We start from the raw sequence: 18,288 nt of genomic DNA, 5'->3' as shown, positions 1-18,288 counted from the left end.
TTTAAGAGTCCACTGTGCTCCTGCAGGACGACCCTCGGGTGCAATCAGACGGGCAGTAATCTTTACGTTCCATACCTCAAGAATGATAATATTATTCACTGGGCTCATTCCAGCCAATATAACATCTGTTAGGTTGGCTGTTTGCTATACACTTGCCTGCCAGGTTAAGAAATGACCCCAAGCCCTTAATGGCAAAGGAACAACACCAACAGGGCCGTATTGGCTGTTTCTGTTCATGTGAAATACAAGTCAGACACACTGAGTAAGTTGCTTTGTGCCATGACATTAACAACTTCAACACCAGCCTCCACCAAGGGAACCCCCCCCCACCCCTCCTTCGCTGTACCAGTGTCATATTTACAGTGCGAACTAAGGCTCCCCTCCACGCGCATACAAACGCACTTACAGAGACAAAAAAAGAGTGGCTGATTTAATTAGCTCAATCATTAAATGAGGCTTAATTAGAGTCACTTTCCTTCTGAGAGAAGTGTGGGACTCAGAGCTGTTCCTTGTCATTACAGCAGCATAATGAGCCACACAACACAACACGCTTCCCCTCACCCTCGCAGCGCCGACAACAATAGAAAACTTTCTCGGCGCATTAGCACTGTGAGGCATGGAGCCTTTGATATGTTTAATACTGGAGGTTAATGATGTAACGCGCTATGAAGTGCCAATATGGTGAGAAGCTTTGACAACAAGTGACATAAATAGTCTGTTATTTAACGTCATAGAAATTATGCCATTTATTTGCTGTAGCGATGAGAAACAGCAACCCCGTCCTCTGAAGTTCGATAAAGGTTTTGAAATTACAAGATTCATTTCGGCCCTGTGGTCCATCCATAAACGCCTTTGTTGTTTTATAACATGTCCACTCCAGATTGGTCCGGCCTGTCTCTACTACTGTCTTAATGTAATGTTCACCTGCTTGTTATAGTTTGGAGGCTGATAAGAAGTGATGCTTGTACGTCTCCCCCGGGTGTGATTGCGAGGTAAATATTAGCGGGCCCTCAGCGCCACCCCATACCAGTAAACCAAACCACTGTCCTCTCGTAAAGAAATCAACAGAGTCAATGACTTTTTAAACGTTATTATGCTGTCATGAGGCTTGAGATGGGGTATGTGTGTGTACAAAATGAGTCTGAAAAATGATCTGGAGGGAATGTGTGTGCTTTGCGTGCATGTTGTGCACACGCGCTCGCATGCATGCACACGCTCCTCCCGTTCATTATTGGCCAGCAGCAGAAGCCAGTCATTTCCCTGTCTTCATAAAGACTTGGCCCATTAAATTCTACCTCCAGTCAATAATTAGGACTCCACAAATAAACCAAAGGCAATTAAATCAATGCTTCCCCGGGTCGGTGCCTGGACCCCACAGCCCACATGGACACTCCATCTTCACCGCTGGCCTTATTCATGGTGGGTTGCTGTGGAGCCATACAGTGCACCCCCTGGCCTGCTCATGATTATTAGATAGCACCGTCCCTCGATCCTAGCTATGGAGCGCTGCTTATGGTGGCTCTCTACTGAGAGGCATAGGGTTTGATTTCATTAACTCACCAGTGGAGGTGAGAGACGAGGAAATGAATGCAATGTTTCATTTGGTTTTGAGTGGACGTGTGGGGCAGCGGAGAGAGAGGGGGCTCCAGAAATCTATGCCACTTCGTTGGCATGAAGGGAGCAGTAAGTCAAAACACACACACACAAACACACACAGTCACATGTCTCTACAGTACGACGCACAGTTTGCCAATGTGTTGCGGATGTCTCTCTTTCTCGTTATGTTGACATGTGGCGGTGCATGACAGTGATGGCGAACAATGGCTCACACACAGAGACACGGACACACACATATATACCGCTCTTCTGGTCTTTCACATAGGCGCACACACACACACACGGTGCGGAGACACAACACAGAGTGAGTGATGGGTTTGCTATTGACAGGGCCACTGAGATAATAAAGTGCTGTCCCACTGGCAGCTCCATTAGGCACTGACAGTGACAAGATGAGGCTGTCGTGAGAGTGCACATGCACACACCGGCATGAACACATACCCACACATAACGCAGACACGCGCGCCCACACACACACACGGACACATCCTCATCCTCCTTCAGTGACAGCCAGCCAGTTAAGGACATGGATCTCTCTCTCATCTTTCCCTCTCACTCGGTCTATTTCTGTCTGTGTCTTTTTATCCAAAGAAATGTGTGTGAGTGCAGCTCAGGGGTAAGATCATATCACTATTAGGGGAGTGTGTTATTAGTGTCACAGGAAGGGTGACAGGCCGGGGCCATTTCACTTCACACATGTTCTGCTTGCTGAGCCTTTCATAAGCTATGACAGAAAGTAGAGAAATCAAGTGGGTACAGTTGGAGAGTTTTAGAAGAAGTCTATTCCCTCAGTAAAGAAGTGCTGGCCGCTCAGCATCAGCTCACATCTATACCACAGAAACATCCTTATAGCGCTCTTTAAAATGTCAAATTACAAGATCAATATAAACCAACCAATATTTAGGCGCTAAAAGTGTATTTGTCTGGCGTTGGCAAGTTAGGTGCAACACCGGCCCTTTAGAAAAAAGAGACAGGATGAGACTGAGACTGGTGTCCCCTTGATATGACAGCATGCTTTTAAAAACCCAGACAGTGCGAGGAAACCGCGAGATGGAGAGAGGAGGGAAAAAAAAGATAAATAAATAAATAAATAAACAAAAAACAGAACAAGATGGACTTGAAAGGGGATAGAAAAAGTCTGTTTCAGTGAGGGGGGATGACTGCGGTGGTCCCAGCGGTCCCCACAGGGACCTGGGGGCTAGTCTCAGCCTTGTCATACTCCGCTCTTCTCCTCCTCCACTCCCCACACCAGCTCCAGCATCATCCCCCCCTCCTCCTCCTCCTCCTCCTTCTCCTCCTCCTCCTCCTCCTCCTCCACCCCTGTTCTGCCCACGGAAAACGTCGATAGCAGGCTGCCGGTGCCGAGGTCTCTAGTGGACACTAGCTCATTCTCCCGGCATCGACAGGCCCGCCAAATCAATATTTAGTTCCCCACTAACAAGCTGCCTCGGGGTCTGAGCCAGAGAGAGAGAGAGAGAGAGAGGGAGAGAGAGAGAGAGAGAGAGAGAGAGGGAGGAATGCGGGACAGTGGAGGATGGCAGAGAGAGACAGAGAACAGGGACTGAGAGCTGTCCAGCTAGAAGGGAAAAACATGGATTCAGAAGAGTGGTGTGTGTGTGTGTGTGTGTTAGTGTGGGAGGGGGAGAGGAAGGTGGAAAGGTCAGAAGAAGATCTGGGGAACAAGAGAACAGTGTCTGGTGTGTGTCGTGGTGCGGAGGCGACGCATGAGTGCCTGCGGCAGCCGCTGACAAGAACACAGACAAGACACACATACACACACTCGACACTCTCAATCATACACATATCACAGCGAGCAGACGTTGACAGCACTCGAGTAAAGCTCCAGCAGAGCACTCACAGATGAGTGGCTGTGCACACAAAGACTCTCTCACACACACACACAGTGAGGATGTAGTAGTTGCTTTTCTTTGTTTTATCTTTTGCATCATTGTTTCAGAGCCTGGAGCAGGACACATTTGGGTGGGAACTAAAATTCATCTTCCATTTACTGAATTTGGGTGAAACTTGTGTCCAGCATATCTACAGTGCTAAAAATATATGGTAAAAAAAAATTCCCAACTGGTATTGCCCTACGAAACATTTTCCGAAATTCATTTGGCAACATTAATCACTTTGGACAATTTAAAGCTCATTCATGTTAGAACTCTTAACATACAACACAAACTTTATCCTGTAGGAAAAGTGTACAGTATGACTTTCTTTGTGATGAAATAAGTTGAAGAGTCTTGTATGTTATATTAGACTGGACATCACTCTCAATGCCACTGCTGGGAGTTTTAATATCATGACAGAATGGTAGCGGATTGATCTGTAATACAAAACAGATTACAGAGTACTTATAATGAAAACCAGTGAAATTTTGTGAACTATTTCACTTTGTCAGTATTCAATATATATAGTTCAATATATTTTTGTTACCATCAACTTCAAAAAAATTCCTCCCTATTCTCTGTTACCCTCAGATTCTCCTGACAACACTTCTTATTGCATTAAGAGCAACTCTAACCTCTTCTTTTGCTATAAAAAAGTGGCTGTTAAAGTTTGCACAAGACCTGACATTACTGAGAGTGGGCAGGAGGAGTAAGTCATGTTATTGCAGACGGGTGAGTCTTACCTTTTGCTGCAGGATGTGGTTTAGTTGGTCCAGCCACTCCAGGTCTCTTGGACTCTCTGAACGAGCCACTGTTCCCTGCAAACACAGGAGTGAATATATGTACATATATTTATTGACAGGGCGAAGACTGAGAAATACAAAAACAAACACACGATCATAGACATCATACTTATGTTTAGAGTGAACAGTTATGTCACCTGAAATATTAAATGAAATATTGATGAATTGTGTTTAAAAAAAATCAAGTGACTCAGACTCAAAGTGAGTTTGATACTTGTTTGTAGAGAAAACATGCCACTGTTTCTAAGCACTGGCCTCTCTGCTGCGTCTCCTGCTCGAGGGCAGAATTGTAGCATCACACCAGCCAGGACCTTGAAGAAGGTCTCTGGAGACTCAGTGGCAGGGAACGGCAGTATAGGTTTTCATGCTACTCATGTATAAAGACCTGAACAGAGTGGTAGCCTTGTTACTGCTAATGAACAGGGTGAAGAGCAAGTGCGTGGCCATGTACACCTCGGCACTAATGCGCTACCTCTCCACTTCGAACCGCAGGTGTTGCAGCTCAAAATGATGTGACGAGTCTTACACAGCCTCACAGGGACACAGAGAGGGCAGGAGGGGGGGGAGAGAAAGAGAGAGACAGTGTGCGTGCATGTGTGTGTGTGCGCTCCTGAATTTAAAAGTCCCTCCATTTAAAGAGTAGCGGACCAAACATAAAATCCTGTGAGGTCAGGAGTGGCGTCTCATGCACACCTCATGTGAACTTTGATATAATGTATTTTGGCTTCTGACTTCACAGCTACATGGATATGAGTTGGTTTAAAGAAGAAAATTAGACCAATTACCGTTCTGAGAACCCACCTGAGAAAAATATTAGCAATGTTGATGCTTAGGAAGGTCATGGCAAGTATTACTGTACATGTCAAACATCATACTATCAATATGTGTGTAGTTATTTTTTGTGTGTGGCAGCTGACTGACTACATGTTGCATAAAATTCAGTACAGTAAAAGAAAATGAGAAAATCCATCTGCACACATGTTTTCATTTATTTGTTTGTGTGGCTGACTCATTCTGGTCTGGTCGCCACAATAATAATTAATCGCTGTTACTTTAGTAAAGCAGTTCACTTTGATTTTTTGATACTTGGTGGGCAGGTTAGGATGATTGCTATTTTTGAATTGGTTATATCGCCATCAGTAAATGCGGTCTCAACTGTCAATGTTGCTATACAGTTTACTTTACCTTTCTTGCCCACAATTCACCTAACCTTGACCTCATAACAGTGAGCAATGCAGATACAAAAGACATAACATGTATGTGTCACAGACCTGACCAAAGTCTGCAAGGAGAGAATTGACATTGTGATAAAAATATGGGTTTCACCTCCGCAGTCCCCAGCACCCTGGACCCCAGTGTGTGTGTGTGTGACAGCTCCAGGTTTAGGGCTAATTTCAGCATAGGACTAATTAGCAACTGGTGCTGAGAGTTAACTAAGAGGTAGACGGAGAGCACGGGGGGGAGGAAGTGTGTGGTTACATTAGTGAGAGAGAGAGAGAGAGAGAAAGAGGGTGAGAGAAGAGAGCCCTTTAGTGAGCGCTGTCTTCAAGCCTCCCACGGCGGGGGTGAGGATAGTGTGTGTGAAATACAGCAGTGTATGTGTGTGAGAGTCAGTGTGCTTGTTCACCCTTGGTAGATATATAACAAAGTACTGACCCTCCATCTAACATTAGGTGCAAAACAAACTGGCCTGGCAATTATAGCCTTATTACATCTGGATCATTAACTCCACAACAAGTTGCCCAGGGAGGGAGCCGGGAGCTGCTCGGCCCTCACCGGTCCTCAGTTGCACGCTATGGAATGGATAGAGGCGAAACAGCGTGCTGTGTTGTGTGCAGCAGGTATGTTTGAGCACATTTACATAGAAGACTACACATATAGAAGGCTGGTTTTGTGTGTCTGTGTTTTATGTTAATGTGTAAACACGCAGGGTCAGTAAAGGGACAGCTGTAAGTAGAACGATTTTTAAAAAACTTTTAAATAAATATATAAAAAAATCAAATAAATAAAAAATCTGCTACAAATTAGTAAACTAAGACTAATGCTCTAGAGAAAATATGTAGCCTTTGCAAGAGATGTTTGGTGGTAATGACATGAAGGTCATCTGTTCCCAAAATCCTCCGAAAATATAACCGCAACCAGGAAAAAATTCATTTAAGCATTTTGATATGCCAGAAATTCAAAAAATGCATTGATTTCCAAGCCGAGTACCAATGCCTTACAATGTTGAAAACTTCTGCAAATATTGTTGACAAGAGAAACCCGCCAAACTAAAGAAAAGTAGCGATGTTGGCAATGGAGCATTCTCATTTAAAAGTAAAACTGAAAAGTAAAAGCAATCCCAGTGAGCCCTGTGCTCTCATTCAGCAGCACTGTGCTATCACACAACCAAGTGAATAAATGAATAAACTTGCTACTTGTTGGACTTGTTTGAGACTACCGGGACATCCTCATGAACCTCGTGTCATGTCTACAGTCCGGATCTCTACAAAGATTGTACGAAAACTCAAACAAAATCACAATTTGAAACCTGCAACAAAAATTTAAATCAGTTTTGACATAATGAATACACAATGTGCGACAAGCAAGCCTACGGTCACATAATGGATAGCTGTGTAGTGTAGACCCATTGTCAAAACGCTTTTGTTTAGCCTTTTCCTACAACTACAGGAAGAGTGAGTTAAGTTGAGGCTGATTTAAGTTTGATTTTGGCTTGATTTTGAGTTACCTCCATATCTACATAAAAGTGCAGATAACCATTCAGGTCTTTATGTGTCCAGCAGCTTCTACTGGTCAATGAATGAAATGAAACACCCCTTGTTTCTTTACTGAAACACACTTTCAGATACATGTACAGTCACAGGTTTCTGACTCAATCACATGCAAACAACTAAACAGGTAACCCCACTCTGTGACAACATTTACATTTCAGGAAACACACATTCACCGAGTTCAGACATTTTCATTGCCTTTAATAGGACGGAGAAAAAGAGTGGCGAGGAGGGGAGAATGGTTCTACCCAAAGAGGTTTCACCTCTGATGAGGGGGACTTTCTGTCAAGTGAGAAACTGTTCCCTGTCATCTCCTGGGTGGAGCTGGGCTGCAAAGGTCTAAAATTGGTTTCAAGTGTGAGTAAGTGCCTGGTGCGCCGTCTCTCATCTTGCGATAGATGGGTGGGAATCCCCTGGGAGGGGAGGTTGATTGTAACATGAAGTTGCTAATTGATGACACGACTGGGAATGATCTATGGTCCCACCAAGTTGGAAAAGAGCGTGAAACTCAGACACTGAGCAAGCAGATAACAGTCAATAGCGAGAATTTTCTGTTCAATGAGTGCTTTCACCAGCGAGAAGAGAGATGTACTCACTCAACTCGTGTCATATTAAATCTTATAACAGGTCGACAGGCGCTGCAGGTGTTGACGGGTTTTTGATCTTGTTGAGAGCAAGAACGCTGGCTTTAAACATGAAGCCACATCGTTCTCCGTTGCACTGCCAACTTCCTAACTTATTAGGGACATGGCATGGTGGTGTGTGGTTCACCTTTACAAAACATTACTTGGTGTTCAGCCTTGCTTACTTGCCCACATGTTTCTACCCATCAATAAGAGAAGGTCAGACAGAAGCAGAGATTTCCAGCAAGGCTAGATTCCATTAGATACAGGTGAAATGAACTGAGAACAGAGGGGCTTCTGCTCCTCCTTATTTCCTCCCCTCTCCACCACTGCTAATCTACAGTATCTGTTCCCAGTGGTTAGGTCAAGTTGCTGTAGCTCCTTACCACTCATTTAGTCTCAATTGACAAAGAAGATACCCGAAACTACAAATCAATGTTGATAATATAATGTCTTTCCAGGTCCTCTGGTGCAATCACTGAGCAAAAACCCCCTGAAAACTTGAGGATCCTTCAAAATTTTACAGCACAGAAATCTATTATAGGTATGTTGAGTGTTGAGGGCATAATCTCGACTTGATATAGATCCTCAAGTTGGCATTTGTGTAAAATGTTGACCCACTGTCCCTTGGCCTTACCTGATCAGTGTCCATTATGTCCGCGAGATCATTCTCTGACATATTGAGGATGGAGGCAGCGATGGACTTGGCTTTGATCATAGACTTGGCTGAGAGGCCGCCCTTTACTGCCACAGCGCTGGCCTGTCTCAACCTCCTCCTCTTCATCAACTGCTGCTTGACCTCTTGAACGTCTAAAAGTATTTCACTGGCCAGGGCCTGAAGGAGGAGGAGGAGAAGGAATAAAAAAAGAAGAGGATGATGAAATGGATATGGAAAAACAAGAGGGATAGCTCTGCCTGACAGATGAATAAATGAAATTGATCAAGCATGCGCCAGAGAGGCCTAGTACATTATGGAGGAATATTGAGTTTGACACACTCAGATTCTCTTCGGTTTCGCCTCACGCTCCCTTGTAGGAATATGGACCTGAGGGTTTGTTGCCCTGTCGATTGAAAGCTGAGGGAACACAGCTTTGATATCAAACACACCCCAAGTTTTGCTAAAATCTCCACAGACAGAGAATCATGCATCAGAGAGAGAAAGACAGAGAGCTACTGAAAATACAGCCATTCATTTATTTATTTGCTTTCTGAATGTCTCACAGTACAACAGGGCAGCATAACACTGTTAATAATTAAGCTATGAGGGGCTGTTTCAAATGGTGCCCGGGTGAATGGCAAGTGAGACGAGGAAGGCCTGGGATGGCACAGTTGTCGGGCACTAAATGGGAGTTTGCTCTAAATACAGAGAGACAATTAAATGTTAAAACTGCCACTGTACACGAGAAAGTCAATAAAGTAAACTCCCCTTTGCTTCATTTTGAGCTTATTGATCGAGGCAATAATCTTCTGTATCATTCCCTTGTAAGCCTGCTGAAAAGCTGACCTTGGAATAGATGGTGAGAGGAGGGAAAGCTAGAGACAGGAGAACTCGCGGTACACAAAAACAAAAAAAATAAAAATTACAACTTGCTCTTGGATAGTGCACAATATAACCAAGTGAGCAAGAAGTACAATGTGTACACACACATACACAACATAAGCACGCGATATACGAAAAAGCACTCAAGTGCATTACAGTAACAAGGGTAATCGTACATGAACAATGTTGAATAGCAACAAAGATTTCCACTCCCCTCTTAATTTCACACAGGTGGACCAAGAGCAGTTCAGAAAAACTGTGGTGGTTCTCACAGGACAGAGCTGAGTGAGTGAATAGTCGGAGGCCTGCGGCTGGCAGTAAGTGGAGTGCTGCCGTTTGTCTAGCAGCAGCGAATATACAAATAAAGAGCTCAGGAATTCAGTCACTCAAATGGGATGAAAACAATAGATTATGCATACTGTATTAAGCACATCAATAATAAAAAGATATAGAAAAGGTAAAACACTGGCTTCTATAAATTTAACTCAATGAAACAAGAACAACTGTGACTTGTCAGATGAATTCTCCGTCATCCAAGTCAGCAGGTCCAGTTGGCTCGGCACCTTCTAGGTAACATGACTTGGTACCGCAGAACCATTTACACGTGTGACCCTTTGGTGTGAAATAAGCAGAGCAGCACTGATTAAAGACGACGAGCAAAAATCATAATCACCGTCCGTGGTTCAAGGGAGGCAGCTTTAGCTCGTTTTGGTGATCTGAGAGCTGTGTTTACCCTTAAGGAATACACAGCTCATTAACTAACAGTCGGAGATCCTATTCTTTTATTTACAGCCTAATAGATATTCACTGTCACTAGTCAAGGGTTACATTCAATTGACCTTAAACCCTGCATGTGGAATAATCCAGACAGAGATTAAGGAGTGAATTTATCACTCATTCTCAGCCCTGGGAGAGGAAAGGGGGGCTATGCAACCACAGACACACACTCACACAACACACAAGCTACTCATATTCATATATGGAGGGTGTTGTGTGTGTGTCTATGTGTTTGCAACGCGTGTGTGTTTGTTGAGAGCTCTTAGCCTGGCTAGTACCAAAATCACTACAGCCAGAGGGCCAATTTAGAGAGGACGAGGATTAGGGCATGGAGATGAGGATCAAATGAGCAGCTAAAAGACATCCTCTTTAATAACTAGCTACCTCTGAACCTCTTCATGCACATGAGGACACAAAGGGCCTTTCAAAAACATAAAGAGCAGAACAAGAGGGAAACATGCTGCAATTTTGTTAGATTATGCAGGCACTGATGTAAAAAAAAAAAAAAAGTTGATTCAGCCAAACTTGAGTGAGATGGCAAATTATGGAAACAGGTATAGGTACATGAAGAGTATGAAGTAATCACACATACAGTAAAAAAAATGTTGCATCATTGCTGTAAGATACTGCATCTCCAAGGCTGACACCAAGTCCATGTAATTAAAAATACTGGTACAGTTTTAGAATCCACAACATCAGTGTGTGTGTTTGTGTTTGTGTTGTGGAGTAGTCACTACATGCCGGGCCACTGTTTAGCAGTTCAACAGCAGTGCTTACAGCCTGGGGCGTGTGCAGGGGCCAAAAGGGTTTTCTGGCACACAATAAAAAAAATAAATAAAAAAAACTCCACACACAAATACACACACACAGCACATGTGTGCACACAAAGAAAGAAAGAGAGAGAGAAAAAAACAAGCTCATAAAGACACACACAGACACATCTATACACACACATGCACAGCCCTCCAGTCCTGATCAATACATGACAAGAGTAAATCTCCTCCGGACGTCAGGCAGTCCAATCAAAGGGCTTGGTGTTCTTATAGGGGATCACAGGAGCCAGGGGGAGACAAACAATGATGTGAATCCTCAACAACAACACAATGGCCCCACCAGCCTAGGGTTATGGGAACGTAGGAGAGGAGCTCTACGAGCATGAACTGTGTTTCTATGCACGTGTGTGTTTCCACATGTAATTCAGCTTCTATTTTTGGTTGCATGTAAAATTTGCATGCTTGTGTGTTTGTATGCAAGAAAACCTGCTCGCAAAAAAGGCAATTAAAAACTTCAGCTGTGTGGAAGAAATAATAGACTGTAAAAGAAGGTGGTTGATATAATGGTTATATACAGCACAGCTCTTCTTAGAGTCATAAGAGCCAGAGTTGTTTCAATAACTTCTAACATTTTCGGCCTGTGAAGCCAAAACAATGGAAATTGGCTACTACGCTGTGTCTGTAATCTGCCACTTGATTAATGTCTGTGTGCAAATATACTGCTACCACTATCTATCTCTGCCAAGCCCTCTCCTCCTTTGACAGACAGGCGTCAGCTGTACAAAGTTGATGGGCAGTCTTTATCAGCCTCTGCCAGACACACATAGACTGACAAAGACACACAAACACACCTCAAGGTGATGGATTAGGGCCTACGCGAAGGCAACGGTGCCCATTCCCACCGGGCACACAGTCGTCTCAGAGTAACAGACTGTGTCTCCTTACACACCGTAACAAAGTGCACATGCGTAATGGCAGATATATACATTCATCCACCACCTGGAATTTATAGAACTGGTTCTGATGGTTTGGCGGCTAAGCACGGTTGTGTCGACATGCTTTCCCCCAGATACATCCCCAAGCAGCTCCTGAGGGATCCTTCGGTTCGTGCAGGCCAGGTGAGGTGTGTAACACCTCCAGGGTTTTGGATCTGGGTCTCCTCCCAGCTGGACATACCCATCAGGCAGAAATCCTCCAGATGTCTTGATCAAAAGCCTGAACTGTCTAATCTTTTCAATGTGAAACAGCGCAGCTTCTACTCTGAATTACTGCTTGCCGTCTTTGTGGTTATTTAAATGGCAGCTCTTATTTTTACTGGCATTAGGGTCATCACCATACTTAGGGTCCTAAGTGACAAACGATGGGTAAACTGAGAACATTACCTTGTGACTCAGCTCCCTCCTCCTGGTACAACATTTTATTGCTGGCATCTTGCCAGTTCAGTTATTGTTATTTTATTAACAATGGCATCAGATGTGCTGATTCACACCCTGCCTAGGCTGCAACCCACCCCGATGCATGTGGGAAGTCAGCGAAGCCAAACACTGGCAAAAAGCAGGAATGCAACCCTGGGGTCGCAGCCCTCACTCTGGTTCTATGGTTACAACACTGACATCCAAATTCCCAAAGTACCTCCAAGGAGACACACTGTGGACAGGTAAGTAGGCCTCCTCCAAGTCCACATTACACATGCAGGTTGGACTGCCACTGACTTCCATGTGACATTGATGAGGTGCAGCGATGTAAGGGTAAATCCCATGAAACCCTTGCAGCTTGTCAGTGCAGAGCTTTTTGACAACATCAGTGACTTGTGGCCAGAAAGAGCAGAAAAGGTCTTCTCCATGGAATAACCAAAGTCACCCAACTCCCAAGTTCTTACTTTTGCATCTACAGACACAACAATCTTTCTGGTCTCTCTATACACATCTGCTACCAGTGACCTGGGTTTTGGGATCTCATGGGTACCGTAACTTAAATCAGGACACAGAAACAAACTTTAAACTTTGTTTTTTTGGCTTTCAGAACCACTAAACCATGGAGGGTGAAGCTCCCAAACATTGGGTGCGCTGTCCCTGACAAGTTTTCCAGATGGTCAGCCAATCAGAAGAAAGTGAGTTTTTAATGAGTCTGAGATTATTGCCTGTTTTATTCAGATGCTCAACTGAGGAGCTGCAAAGGGGGCAGTTTGTGATAAATTAGGACTGTTTGAACTGTGAATCATGCACAGTTTCTCTCAGAATAAAAATAAAGAACTAGAACTAAACATAACAGGTCCCCTGTAAAGAAGCTATTTGTCAGTTTCACAATTGCTTGATAGCCAGTGCTAGCATTAACACCGGTTTACTTACCAGTCTACAAGACACTTGGCGTGAGCAGTTTCCAGCAGTGGGAAGCAACACCAATATCAATTCTAGTCTCTATTGGGTCTTTTAAAATTTTTTTTTACTGAATTTAGCATGTTCACTAGCTAGCTCCAGGGAGTCTTGTCACTTTCCGATAGCAACTCATCATAGCCTGGTATCTGCCCTGAAGATGTACAGTAATGCTGTTCAGAGAACATGTTATAACCTTTTGTCTTGATAATGCAGCAATGCCCAAAGTTTTTGTCAAGTGACAATCACCACCACCTGCTCCCGCCAAGAAACCTTGTTTGGTGGCAGAGGAAGCCAAAACACCAGGTTTAAATGAATCGACTGATTAAACTTTTATTCTTTGATTCCTAGCATCTTCTGTATAGTACCTTGATGAAAGAATGAAGCTGCTCCAGTTGGGAGTAAGCCGTGCCCAGCTGTCTCTGAAGCTTTTCCAATGCATGGGAGCTCTGCTGGGTCAACCCCTCCATTTGCTCTGTGGCTGTCTGTTCCAGTGCCACCAAAGCCTGCTCACTGGCTCCCACACGGGTCTGCAGGGCATGTAAGCGCTGCTCCTGTAAAAGAGAAAAATACCGGTTGGTCAGCTGGAAGCAAAATATTTGTTTCGGAAGAAAATTGGAGTGTCTGCGAAGACATTTGTTGGAATTGTAGTACTGTCACATTTTGGATTTTCTGACTTTGGTGACACCAAGTGGTCGGGAATGAATGGACTGAAAGTGACACAGAGACTGCACCAATTTTTACCAGGATTGTTACATTTTTTGAACACTGTTTATCACAAACACACTCTGGACATCCTAGGTGCCTGTGAAAAGTATTTACCCGCTCAGATTTCTCTTGTATCTTGTATAAAAATGTATTTCAATATTTACCTTTTACTTTTACTATATTCAGCCTGACATTTGAGTCTAATTGACAAGTGCCAATTTATTTAATCTTCTGTGATTCGAAGTTGTAAAACAATAATCATTGAAAAGTCAAAGGAGTGAAACGTTCTATATTCACAACGTAAAAAGAAAAGTGAAAAGTTACATCTGGGCTGTGAAGGTTCATGAATGGAAGCACTTCCTTGAACCAAAAGTTTGGCTCCAACCTTTTTTTCCAGGTCCTCTTTTAGTTTTGTACAGGAGGCCTCGTACTGGTTTTTCTCTGTGGTTGCCACATTCAGTCTTCTCTTTAGAGATTCAATGAAGGCCTTCCTGTTGGAGGCCTCTTCTGATAAAGTCTTCACCTGGAAAGAGGTAGAGCAAGAGGAAAACGAGATTGTAGCAAGAAGTAGAACAAAGGGGTAGGAGAACTGTCTTTTTATAGAGACACGTCTCTATAAAAGAAGTTAAGTGTATTTAGAACACGGCTCTCTTGAATACTCGATTCTGATTGGTCAATCACCAATATTCTGCGGTGTTTATTTCTCGATAGACCACCGCTGAGCGGACCGTTGCTAGGGACTCCATAGCAACGGCCGACTCTGCATGTCCGGTCACGGCCGCTGTTTTGCTGAGCCTCCTCCCGTTCGTGCATTTGAAGCCTTTGATAATCAATCAGTGGATCGATGGATTACCATACACGTTACGATGTATTGTGTGTAGTCGTACCTGTCATAAACAAGAGATTATGGGGTGCGTTTGTGTCGCGGAGCTACAGAGAGGAGAGGAGCTGTGACACGGTCAGAGGTTCTGATGCAAGTTTACTTTTCAGCCACGATGTGGAAATAACTTGGGAGCCTCCACTCTCCCTGTAACAGGTTACAAGTCGTTTATCTAACATCACTATTAGTCCGAAGCTATTTAATGACGGTAAAAATGAAACATAAAGTAAATATCCTGCATACTTTCTCTTTTCTGTGCTGCGCTGCACGGCGGCGTCCCGAGCAACGGTCTAATTTTACATGAATAAAATCTCTTTTTATCATTATTTTGTGTTACATTATTGAATGATTTAGTTGTAGGCCGTGTTCTAAGCGGGATAATGTATAGTTGGTCGGTTGTTATGGAGAAATAAACCCCTTCAGGTTGTATGAAACCCATACAACCTGTCGGGGTTTATTTCTCCATAACAACCTCCGAACTATACATTATCCCTTACTTAATTCAATCATCAACTTAACGTTACCACTATAATGCCTCATTTTCTCTGTCATTCTACCAAAGAGCATCAAATTAATGGGGACACCATGATGGCCATGGCATCAGCTGCGATGTGATGTGTTGTGTGAACCTTCTTCTCCAGCTCTTCCAATTGTCCTTTGTAACTTTTCTCCATCTCCTGCAGGAACTTCAGCCTTGTCTTCATGTCCTCCACCAGCTGCCTTTTCATGGTCACATCTCGCTCTGTGTGATTCACCCTGAAAAAGAAAAAAAGAGTGAACACACGCAAAAGCATTGCATAAAGCATTAATGAGTATCAATTTCATACAGATATTCATATTTGTGCATAGACACACATTCAACCACACACACATCTACATAGTAGAACAAACAAAGACAGATAGACACACACACGCAAAGCTGGCAGGCTCGGTGTCCCCATGCAGTGCATCAGGCATGACAGCTCATTATGACAACTAAATACACTGGCATGCTGTTTGGGTAAGTGGAGGGGGTGGGGCTGGTGGGATAAGGATGCATATATAATTCTAAGTGGCGTATATTAGAACAACTGCTCTGGCGGGGAATGCCGCACTAAGTGTGACTGGGGAGTCCTTTTTGACAAACGACATTTTGAATCAGCAGTGACACTGCTTGAAACACTGTAATCAAGTATTTAAATGTTTGTTATTTTCAGCTCAGCGTTGCACCACTCGTAAAAAAAAACACATCAGCAGGGGAGCATGGCTTGGGAGAGACTGATTATGAAGGGAATATGCTCTAAAAAGTGTTGTTTGTTGTTGCACTGTGCTGATCACGCTTCCCTGTAGAGGCACAGTCGCACTGTGAACTATTCATGTCTTAACTGTTGCAAACATTCACTTGTCACTTCCTATATCAATAACCTGCTGTATTGACATGTTTAATATTCCAGCGTTCTGCAGAGCCATATCATAGTGAGGCCTTGTTTTAAATTTTTTCTACTTGTTTTAAATGGGCTCAGTATGTTAGCATGTTTTATTCTGTTTTCATAAAAGGCAAATATGAGGCATTTTTCATGGTTGTCTATACCTTGGGGAATTGGAACAAATAGAATAAAGATCATAAGGATGCAGTTAATTAAAATGGTTTTTGCCGTTTTTTTCTCTTTTCTTTTTCTTTTTTTTTTAAATTCAAAGACGTAGTGGATTTCTTATCTCCCACATGCATCATAGCTTGTGTATTTTAAATAAACAGATGACGCAACCGTAGAGCAAATGCTTTCGTGTAAGTAAATGTCCCTGTCTCCCTAGGTGGAGGAATGCCTGAGGGCAGACTGGCTAAATAAATGTGAGCTTGTCCTATTGGAGTGACATTAAATTAAATGAGAGAGGAGTCTTGCCTTGGGACTTTGGGGGGAACTAGCGCTGGCTGGTTACCCCATGGATTTGGCCATTAATGAGAAAACCCATATTGAACCTTTCAGATGACTGTCTGGTGTTGACTTAAAGACGGAGAGCAGCAATAAGAGCCCCAGCAGCTCCCTCTGCCCCAGTGCTAATGGCAATTAGATCGACAACATTTATTTTAGATGTTCACTCCTTCTGCACCCCAAAAAGAATAGAGGATAAAAAAGAATGAAGGATATATGGTGCTTCTGCTGTAGCGTGTGATCTCTATTTATGAGTGTTAGTGGAAAGTGAGAAAGAATTCAAACTCTATCCCGATCACTCAAACGTTTGTTCCCTTTGTTCTGAGCTTGTTGGCAATATTGTTCATCAAACATGCGTGTATTGTAATGATAACAGTCAGTGGTCTGAAGTGTGTGTGCGCAGGAGAGCGCGAGAGCACATATTTCTGTGTATCTTGTTAAGAATGAAGTGCGGGTGGACGTTTCATGTGGCTGATAGACAACAGGGCTAAAGATGAAAGAAGCAACTTCATAAATAAGGCAGGGCCATAGTGCCGGATATTGACTGAGGACATGCCGGTGTACTTTGAAATTCATTTCTTTTTTTCCCCCTTCTCTTCTTTAAGGCGAAGCAGCCTTGCTCCCTGTGTGTGTGCTGAGATGTATATTTCAGAGACGTCTAGACATGTCTTTCATTCTGAGAAGGGGTCCCTCCATGGAGGCAAATGGAGTGGTAGGCTAGAAGAGATGGCGAGTTGTGTGTGTGAAAGAGTGTGAGTGTGAATGAGTTAGTGAGTGAGTGTGTGACAAGAGCCTGAAGAGGGGCTGAGGCTGTCGTGGAAACTCAGCCGGGGGATGTTCGCTCTGTCTGGCTGTGATCCGCTGTGCTTTGGTCACATACCCACTGTGATTGTACACATGCCCTGGATGCATTATTGACAATGGCAGACAGAGGACACAGCAAACTAGACAAAGAACGAGAGGGAGGAAAGCCAAGTCGTTCTTTGTACCTTCTCCCAGTTCAAAGATGAGATCCTAATACAGAATGATGATATATGCCATATCACAACACTGTTCAAATCTAGGCAGTTTCCCTGAGTGAATTGTTTATAGCCATACATACTGACAATGTAATGCAGCGAGTGCTACAGTAAGTGAACCATGTAACTCATTAGGGCTTGTGGCCCACAGGCCAGAGCGATGTTGTGTGGGTTTTAGTGTCATGGGTCAAAATGGCCCCTCCTGCGGCACACAAACAATCAATACACTGCTTTGATCAGCAGTCCACATCAGCTACCCACATAAGCAACACCACACTACATGACACACAAGACACCCACATGCACACATGTGCATACACACTAATTCCTTCAGTAATTTTTATACACTCGCTCATAAGAACATGCATAATTTGACAGATGATTCATGCAAGGGAGAAGCATGCATTAAGTGGAGTGCAGCAGACAGAGTGCTGCCACATGGTGGAATCAAGCACTGCAGATGAGAGCTGTACAGAATGTGCAAACATGCAGACAGAGACACGGGGAGATGGAGAGACAAAGACAGAGAGAAGGATGCAGAAACACGAAATGTATTGTAAAAGCTGTGCTGCAGAGCATCTGGAGGAACGGAACACAAAGAGA

At 43.6% G+C, this 18,288-nt stretch overlaps 1 protein-coding gene across 1 annotated transcript in view; it reads right to left on the bottom strand.

The window, feature by feature from the left end:
* The window catches only part of cntln (centlein, centrosomal protein), a 79,504-nt gene that overhangs the window by 4,868 nt on the left and 56,348 nt on the right, over positions 1-18,288 (bottom strand). The window contains exons 22-26 of the mRNA XM_085780961.1: positions 15,386-15,512; positions 14,262-14,399; positions 13,537-13,722; positions 8,344-8,541; positions 4,253-4,327 (exon numbers count right to left, since the gene is read on the bottom strand). Coding sequence (XP_085637087.1) covers positions 4,253-4,327; positions 8,344-8,541; positions 13,537-13,722; positions 14,262-14,399; positions 15,386-15,512 — 724 coding nt within the window. The remainder of the gene's footprint in view (positions 1-4,252; positions 4,328-8,343; positions 8,542-13,536; positions 13,723-14,261; positions 14,400-15,385; positions 15,513-18,288) is intronic.

This window comes from Trachurus japonicus, chromosome 1 (genome assembly GCF_045865225.1).
Source record: "Trachurus japonicus isolate A0001 chromosome 1, Traja_1.0".
Classification (NCBI taxonomy): Eukaryota; Metazoa; Chordata; class Actinopteri; order Carangiformes; family Carangidae; genus Trachurus; species Trachurus japonicus.
This window is presented reverse-complemented; position numbering and strand designations above follow the sequence as displayed.